The 9807-nt window shown below is 37.6% G+C and overlaps 1 protein-coding gene across 1 annotated transcript in view; it reads right to left on the bottom strand.

Moving 5' to 3' along the window:
- Window positions 1-447: 447 nt before the first annotated feature.
- The window catches only part of PDK3 (pyruvate dehydrogenase kinase 3), a 50549-nt gene continuing 41189 nt past the window's right edge, over window positions 448-9807 (bottom strand). Inside the window, exons 10-11 of the mRNA XM_044441910.1 lie at window positions 7643-7756; window positions 448-5928 (exon numbers count right to left, since the gene is read on the bottom strand). Coding sequence (XP_044297845.1) covers window positions 5785-5928; window positions 7643-7756 — 258 coding nt within the window. The 3' untranslated portion in view covers window positions 448-5784. The remainder of the gene's footprint in view (window positions 5929-7642; window positions 7757-9807) is intronic.

Genomic DNA, 9807 nt, shown 5'->3' with positions numbered 1-9807 from the left:
AATTTTAAAATCCTAATTAATTCAATAATTTAGCAATTAAAATAAGTTTTAAATAAAAAAGTCTTAGCCTGGCGCCGAAAAACAAATAACGATGGCGCCAGGCGGACCTCTCTGGGGAGCGCATTCCATAGATGGGGTACCACCGCAGAGAAAGCCCTCCTCCGGGTACTCACCCTCCTAATATCATTCACAGAGGGTTCCCGGAGAAGGGCATCGGTTGCTGATCTCAAGGGGCAGGAGGGTATATATGGGCGCAAGCGTTCCTTTAGATAGCCAGATCCCAAGCCGTTTAGGGCTTTATAGGTCACACACTTGAAGGCTGCTTCTGACAAGATTATTTGTGCTGTGGTAGATACCCAGGTACAAAGGACATCCATTAAGAAGGCTGAAAGCATACATAAAAAGGAACAGTTCCCATTTGTATTTGAAAAGAAAAAGCCATGAACCTTTTTTTAACTGTATTTACATTTAATCAGTATTTGTATGCAACTATGATTTCTCCTAACAAGCAGTTACCACTTCAAGCATCAGATATTTATTCCCCCCAAAACAGAGATAAACATTGGATACTTTGAGAAGGTCATACCATACTCTGAATTTAATATATAACCTGTCCAGTTGACAACAGAAAAGTCAGCCATTCTGCATCTAAATATTTTACCATCTAAGTCCTTTCAACTGGATTCACTTCAAATCAAGTATGTTTACTGCTGTAGCTGAAAAGTTCTATGTAAGTGACAAAGGATACAATTTTAACTTTTTTTATTGCACAATGAAAAGGGAAATGGGGGTGGAGTGTTTACAATGAAAGAACAGAGATGGTAAACTTGGAATTCTAACACAAGTTACAGGAAGTTATTATGAACCCATATGTTTAGAACCACTTGAACAGACCATTCTCTTCTCTTTCATACTCTTGCTACACAACTGAGTTCCTATGAACTTCCCTTATATGGTCAGAACATTGGTCTATTTAGCCCGACATTACCTGTTCTGACTAGCAGTGATTGTCCAGGAACTTAAGTACAGGTCCCACATGTGAGCTTTCAAATGTGAGATGCCAGTGATTGAACCCACACCCACATGCAATGTATATGACAAACTAGTGCTCTCTCATGCCATTGGCAACTTTTCAAGCCATTCTATTTGAATAAAGATGAAGCAAATTGTTTTTCTGTTCTAAATCCAGTTCTAATTAAACTATACCACTATTATATATTCTGGAAATTTAAACGGACACTGTATATATTCTGGAAATTTAAAAGGACACTTCTCAATCAACTTCACTAGAAGGATATTGTACTAAATTCAACTGTACCTTGCGTCAATAGGTACTACTTCAGAGTTAAGTGGTTTAAAACAGAAGCCGCAGCATAATTTCTGTGCAACAGATAATGTACAAAGTAATTGCTTGGGACCAGTTTCATCCGAGAAGGCAATGATGGAAAGACCTTTGAGATATCTTTCAATCCTAGGTTCTCATATGAGGATTGGGGTACAGAGCATCAAAGGAGGCATGATGTTCTGAGAGAGGATGTATGTCCAAAACCAGCTAAAACTGCTCCCCCTTCAAGGTTTGGCACTGCAGTTGCTCCTGTCTAGAAGAAACCAAACTACCCTAGTAAGGGACACTGGTATTCCTGCAGCATACTCTCTGTATTCATCCTGGCATTTGAGAGTTCGTGTTGCAGTTCTAGTTTAAGAGGTGATTCCTTTCCTATGAAAAAAAGCTTTGTCTGTTGCAGGCATGCTTTCACATTTAATGTCTTTGCTCCTAGCACCCACTGTCTCTCTCTCCCCAGCTAACAACTTCTTCCTGAGTTCTTTTTTCTAAATGCCTGAGTTCAGGCAAAAGAGCTGCATGGTGCATCCACATGTACCAGATAAAGCACATATTTGGGGCAGGGGGCGTAGAACAAGCACAAGATCATTGAGGACTCTAGGTGTCTAGCAGTTTGTCTGATCATTGAGAGAAAGGCATTGTGCATCTATCGTTATTTCTTCCTTAAGAAGAATAAAACAGAAGCAGCTATGGGAAACCACAGGAAAGTAGTAAGTGGATGACAAGTCTGGACATCCCTTAAAATTCCCTGAATGAGGCAGAACAATGATACAATAAAGGCCTAATTTTAAAGGACGTATGTTCCAATAATGGAGCCTTAGAACACATGGCTGCATTCAGTTTGAAACTGCAATCAAATTAGTTTTAAATATTTGTCAAATGGTTCAGGAAAGAATGATGTACACAAGATAGTAAGAGCTAATATGTCTTTATACAGTCTTTATACAGACTGTCTTTATAATAAATATATTCCAATATGCTCCATCAAGAAGGGGAGAATGTACTCAACATGGGCAAAAAATATCAATAATTCTGTGGCTTCTAAGAGAAGCATATACTAGTAGGATTAGTGTCCTGCAGTATTTTTCACTGCAGAGAGTAAAGAGACTTTCAAATTGTAATGAGAAAAGTGTAAAATTACTGCACTGTTTTGTTATCTCATCTTTAAAGTTCTTGCACTATTAGTAAGGAATCCTTTTGCGTTTGATATTTTGACCAATGTAACTTTTCTTCTTCACCCTCTGCAATATTCTCTGAATATATTTCCCACTGACATCATGAAATGTGGCCCTCTTCTAATGTAGGTGCTGATGTGTCATGTGAACAATGGGACTTATGGTCCAATATTATTTACTGTAGCAGCTGCTCACCACAGCATAGCATTTAACCTCTAACCTTTTTTTCTAGGGGAAAGATTGATCCAGTCTCTCAGACTGAGCAGTGATAGAGAAGCAACTCTCGGGTCCTCTGCGCAGAAAGGGGCTTTAAGGCATCATCTCTGATGCATTATTTTGCAAATATGGATAAAACATGGGCAGGAAGGTGCTGATTCCATTACATGGAATCCAAAAATTTCTTAGCTCTTGTAATCAAGAGCAATCATGCACCACTGTATTGGTTGTAGGTTTGAGAGTAATAATTTGCTCAGAAATTGCACCCCTGTCTAGCTTGTCAGGGGTAAGACACAGTGGCAACAATGATGGTGCAAGTACCACTTGAGCTACAGAAGCCACACTGTCACAATATTTACTGAAATAATACACAGGAAGCATTGTGAACACCTACATAAATGCTGAGCATTATTATTAATAACCAATGCTTAGCAGATACTTTTTGCAATATCTGACTCTTCCAAGTTTTTGAGAAAGGTGTGTATCAGATAAATCAGATACTACCTCTAGAATGTTATCCTTGCTCTCCTTTTGTGAATCAGACAGGGCTAACTAGATGTGACCAGGATTCCATCTCTCTGAAATGTTCTCCTGTTGTTTTTTTGTTTATAATGAAAAGCAGCCATGGAAAGTTGATCACAGCAAAAAGAAGCAGCAGATATAAACCCCTATTCCCTTCTGCTGTTTGTCTGCTAAAAAATAAAACCCACCTAGCAGGAGAAAAGCTATAGAGAGAAAAGCAACAGAAGTAATTTTCAAATAGACAGCACATCTTTAAAAGGTTTAAGCAATCGCTGCTCCTGTTGCATTTTATTCCAAACACAGCTTTCTAATACTGCTTTTCATATGCTTATAAACAAACAAATCAAGAGACAGAACTCTATGTTATGACTAGTTTGGTCCTACATTGTTCATATGATCACAATGTATCCAAAGAGTGAAATACTGTATATATACAAATGCTACACATATGATTTATACAGGCAGAAGGTCAACAGTGATGAAACTACATTCTTAAGATATGACACTGCATCTGTATAAACCCAACTCAAACCAGCCTGTGGCATTGAACCAAGAGAATGTAATCTCTTCCTGCCTAGTCATTGCTTTTCACAGCAGCCAATATTAGGACTGGACTCAGCATCTAAGTGGCATAGCTACAGTTAAAACAGGCATACAAAATTTAATCACATTTCATCCATCAGCAAATTAATTATTTTTCTGAATGTACTTTGTACCATGGAACAAATAATTACTTCTTTGTTAGATCTAACTGTCTTAACAGCCTTCCCAATAATGATAGTCTTAATAAACTAAATAGAGTAGAAGTTCTAGAAGTTGGTCATAGTTATATCGTTATCACATATTGCTGTCGTATCAGTCTGTTCCATTATTCTGAGACTAATTTCTATTTTAATTAAATTGTGAATCACTGGAAGTATACTTAGATCTTATATATGCAGATTCATTTCTTCCAGAATGCAAAGACTGAACATGTAATTCAGAAAGACATATAGGTGCCAACACTGTAAAGATTCATAAACATGTTTAATGTTCATGCAGTGCTGTCTGAAAGGAGTGCAAACCAAACCGGTTTCAAATCAGTGCTTACAGATGTTTCAGTTGAAACTGGGAGACTCAGTTTTAATTGCTAATGAAACATTTTACTATGTTTGCACAAAGACTGAAATAGAGGTTTGTAGCATCTATTTAAAAAGTGTAAATTATCTTTCTCTTTTTAGGCCTATCAGAACAAACTATACTCAAAACTGAAATTTTGTTCATAGTCTCCTGCTGTCAAAACAATATACATAAAAATACAATGCATTTTCATGCTCTCACTCCCCACTCTGGCTTTGTTCTTATCAAATGTTGCTAGATCTTTTGCTTGACTGCTTCTCTTCGAGTCATAACATCAGGGTCAGTGCTTAACTAAGATTCACTGAAACATGTCATGGGTTTTGGCTGGAGACAGTTTTCACCCCACCCCCGCCACTTATTTCAAAGTTTTCCTTCTTGGAAAAAGAAGAAAAAATAGCCATCTTAAATTCATGCTTCACTGAATGGTTAGTCCAATACCATTTCTGTGATCTTCTGATAATTATTTTATTTTAATATTAGATGGGTTTGAAATGACCAACATATTAATATTAATCCACTTAGTTATTGGCTGGATAGATTGCTGGTGGGTTAACTCTTTAAAAAATGCAATGAATCCCACACTCAGAATTAACTCTTCTCCTGTGGTAAGCCGCAACACCTTTATCAGTTGAAATTGTCTCAGATATACAAAACTGATCAGCTTGTTATTGTTCCTTAGCAAATTTGGCTTGGTAAGAAAAATGTTTTGCAAAAATCATAATTATGGTGATTAATTTTATAAAATCTACCAAGTTAATTATTACTAAGTCAAACTCTCAATGCTTTCCCAGGAATCTGGGTCAACACTGAAGAAATAAGCTTTCTGAATTGTGGAAAAAATCAGTAACTTACATTTTAAAGGTCAACATTTCGTTTGAAGAACATGTATACTGTTGTTGGTGGCAAGATCAAAAAAGCTCCCATAGTGGTGTCCTTTTTATAATGGATTAAACTCTGCAATATAAAAATGCAGTAACGTGCGTTTTCTAAGCACATATTTACCTACACTAGAAATTATTTGTTACATTATATTGCTGTGTAAGATACTACTGAAAAGGGGGTCAACACTATTTTGATGATTTTTACCTACAACTAGAAGCTGATCTTTAAAAAATAGTACCTTTTAACTATACATTTGTATAATCTAACTGCAGTCACAGTGCAACATCTTCTGTCATTTGTGATCAGCTAACCAAGCATGTTTTGGCCAAGTAATTACATTAACTCACACCAAAAAAATGCATCATGTCAGTCTTTTAAAGTCCTCTCTGTTCTTGCTATTACAGTCTCAAAGCAGGTCTGTCTAGGGAAATAATTGGCTACTGTAGAGTGGAAGATTTTGGAATCTGGACCAAAGAGACTCGTTTCTGGATGCAGCTGTCCCCAATCATGGTAGAAAACACTGGTGGTTTATCGATTCGCTTTATATTTGGAAGCATCCCTGGGTTCTCTGCTAGGGTTGCTCCAGTCATCAGCTTCTGGGGTGGTTTTGTAATGCCGCCAGGCCGATTTATTAAAAACCGGCAGTCTTTCAAATGATTCACTGGAAAGAGCCTAAAGAAAGAAAATGTATAAGGTTATGTTCAGATACCAACAACACAAATCACTTTACCACAAAATTTTCTGAGGACAACTAGGCAACACAAGTTGTTGTGGTTGAGAAGGAAGAGAGGATGGAGAAGACTTGTTGAGGAGTCTACACAACATGACAACCCACCCTGCAAATAAACTATGCAATCTGGGTTGTTCATGGAAGAACCTTACAGTTTTGATTGGCCCTACTGTACATTGTTTCCCCCTTCCCCCTAATCCTCCAGTTAGTATCCCAGAGTCCTTTGCAGCAGAACTCATCTTCCCCTCCCTGCTCCAATTGTGATCTTTTTGCTTCCTCCACCTTTACCCCGCATCCCTGTGCTGCCACCAGTGAGAGCTACTCCAATGGCCAAGAGGCACTTTGGAGCAACTGCCACTGGTTCCTCAGTTTTCTTATCTTTCTTTCTTACCCTTTTAAAAAAATTGGTGGTAGAAATTTATGCCACTAAAATTGTGTTGGAGTCTTTCCTTTTTCAGTCTTTTGCAGGGTTGCTGTTACAGCTGCCTGAAATGCAAAGTCTTACTTGGGCAATGTCCTGGTGTGTGTCTGCTGCCAAAGTGCAATAAGTACCATCCATGGACACTGATCAAGGAAGGCTGCATAGAGACTGCTTTGCACAAATTCACAGCTGTCACTTTGAAAAGCAAAGTGGCAACAGTGAATGGTTTTTAATCCCCAAAGGGGTTGGCAAACATATCCTTAGCAGTGTTATACTCTAGTTTTTAACTATTGCCTAGACAATTTTCAGCACCTTCCACTTTTCCGTATTTGTCCAAGCCTCTAGGCAGTGCAGAGACGGCAAATCTACATCTCACACCCTTTTTGTGATTTTTAAAAAATGATCCGGCCAATTGGAGCATTTTTGGGGGCAATAAAATATCCAGCCATGAAATATGTCTGCATCTCACAACTGCAATGGGAATAGCATCTCAGCCATGGCTTGCTGCCCCAAGATAACCCTCTCTGTGGAAAGCAGTTCAGATTCAAATGGCACAAGAACCCACCAGGATGGGCTGCTCCATTCTTTGAACACATCTGTTGTATGAAAAGTCAGCTCACTTAGTGGTTTGTTCTTTGATACTCATTAATGTCTATCTTCATGTGTGTGTGTGTATTTGATTCTGAAATTCTGCAGCCTCCTGATCATGATGGCACTGATCTGATTCAAGACTGTATAACCACATCAAAGAAAGCTTATGAAGAAAAGTGGGAAGTTTGCTTCAAGTATACAATGCACCACTGTCTGGAAAGATTGCTATCATACTGCTTTCATCTGAAAACATTTTCTGCTTTCCTATTAGTGATCTACTAGCAATATTAGAGAAAAAGGGTTTAATAAAATAAAGGATTAACTTTTGTACCTTAAAAAAGCACTGAATATTCAGTCTCAAAAGTCTTGACATTTCTCTAGGAAAAAGTTCCAAGAATGTGAAGAAATCTTTGCCTTTATAGCTTGCAACACGCCTTTACTTTACATAAAATACTTAACATTGAATAATGCAAGACCAATTATGTTAAACTAAATTCCTATTTATGATGTCTAATATAAATTCATAGCATTAACACTTTTGCACAGGGATTAAGCATTTAGCCTGTTATGAGGCTTTTATAGTCATGCCAGAAAAAGAAACAGAATTACTGATTGTGTTTCTGATAAAAGAGTCTTTGTATTACCTTCAAATAAATTACAGCATCAGTACCAACACCTTCCATTGAGTAGAGTTTGAGATCCCCTTGAAAGTATCTAGCATAAAGACGGGAGATTGGCAGACCATAGCCATATCCAGCCTAGAGTAGAAATCAATAATGTTACACATGAAGAACACCTTCACCCTATTATTGTCTCAACTTTCAGGAATGATACTCTGCTCTATGTAGCATTAGTCAAGTAGTGCATGGGGCAGGGTATCCACAATAGTGATGTCTATGTTTATGGAAGAGCTTTCAAGGAGAAGTCACTAATTTCCATTGTTCAATATGTTTCCCCAGAAGGTGAAGACTTTTTTATTTCTAAAACATTTTCAGGACAATCCAAGGGACATTTTTTAAATGTGTGCTGTCTTTAAATATTATTTTACTGCTCCTTTGTAGTTCTTTGTGATATTTAGATTAAGTGCTATGAGGTTCTGACTGCTTATTCTCTTAAATGGTTTTTCAGAAGGTATTAGGCATTTTAATAGAAAGGTGGAAGCAGCAAATGATTAATTTTTAATGGTAGTAATTTTTCTCTTTTCAAGCTCTAATGACCCTATGGACGTAATGGGGTTCAAGGTCACAGAAAATTAGTTCTGAGAATGTGGGAAAGAGAAAATTCACAAGCACACTTTTCTACAACATGCACAAATGAACAGCAAGTCTCACTGCAGAGACTTGAGAAGGATGTGGACTGTGCTGTGCTCCTAAGGATGTCGTTACATGAGGAGAACGGACAGTGATCCACATGGCATCCAAACAAGCTGATAGTCTTTCAGGACTCTCCACAGTGGTAGTTAGTACTGCAATATCCCAGCCACTGCTCAGTGGTGCTGAGATTCTGATGGTAGTTTATTAGTGGTTTTTCGGCGCCAGGTAAAGACCTTTTTATTTAAACATCATTTTAATTGTTAAAATATATGATCTGGCCAGGGCAACTTCTTCTTCCTTCTCTTTTCTCCTCCTATATTATTTATTTACTTATTTTATACTGATAATTTTAATTTTATATTATTATGTTTGTAACTCAATGTATTTTTTTGTATTTTTGTATTTAATGGTAATTTATTATGTTCTATTGTATTTCAATGTATTTTATTGTGTTGTAAGCTGCCCCGAGGCTTCGGCAAGGGGCGGCATAGAAATGTTATAATAACAACAACAACAACAACAACATTACTTGGGATTGTTATTCACAGAAGTCTCTAAACACAGGAGATGTGAACAAAGTAAGAGCTGGAACTGCATCCTTCAGTTAGTTTACTTTGCCAGATCAATTATTGTTGATAGCATGAAGCAATGAATGAAAGAAGAAAGTTGTTGAGAAAATAAGACTTGCAATTTTGGCAACAGAAAAAATTATGACAATGTATAGAATGCTCACCATGTTTCAAGTATGTTTGGTAGAACTTGATGCCTTTCAAGTAAGCAAAAATTTCTACCATATACTACTTGCAAAGAACCTGAAAATCATACTGAAAGATTCGGTCCTCAAACCAACTGGGACCTAGCTACTTTATGATCTCAGGCTGTGTGATAAATCAAAGAGATGGGCTTTTCCCCAGATCTGAACTCACTAAAAAGAAACATGTTAGTGAGGCAATTGTTTATTCATTAGATTCCTTCTAACATTCCTATGCTTGGAGTCAATGCTAATGAATAAAACATGTTTTGAGATTAGTGCAATCTATGGCATGAAGTTACTCTTGAAACTGACAGGGATCTGCCTTCTAGCATAGCTCTGTCTTGACTTCTGCTACACAACGGGTAACATTTTATCGTTCTTGATTAGTCATAAGCCCCACATCAGTAAGTGAGTTTAGACATCAGATGATTGCCTGCTTGGTGGCTTGCCACGACTTGCTTCTCCCTCAGTCTCTCTCATTCTCCTGGCTGGTCCTGCAGCCGTTGCAGAAGTAATAATTGTTCTCTGTGTCAACAACCTTTCAAGCAATTGGTCCACTGGGGTTGCTGATTCACAAGGGAAACTCCCTCTGCTCCTGTTTCTGATTGCCAAAAGGATTTAGGTTTCTGAGCCTTTATGAACATGGGAACTATGTGCAAACGTATTTCATTTTTGTTTAATGGACTTGTGCACATAGCTGCAAGGCTGCCTTGGCATACTGTGTTCCCAACTCTCCCTTCAG

This window comes from Varanus komodoensis, unplaced genomic scaffold (assembly GCF_004798865.1).
Source record: "Varanus komodoensis strain SLA01 unplaced genomic scaffold, ASM479886v1 scaffold4, whole genome shotgun sequence".
NCBI classification, from domain to species: domain Eukaryota; kingdom Metazoa; phylum Chordata; class Lepidosauria; order Squamata; family Varanidae; genus Varanus; species Varanus komodoensis.
This window is presented reverse-complemented; position numbering and strand designations above follow the sequence as displayed.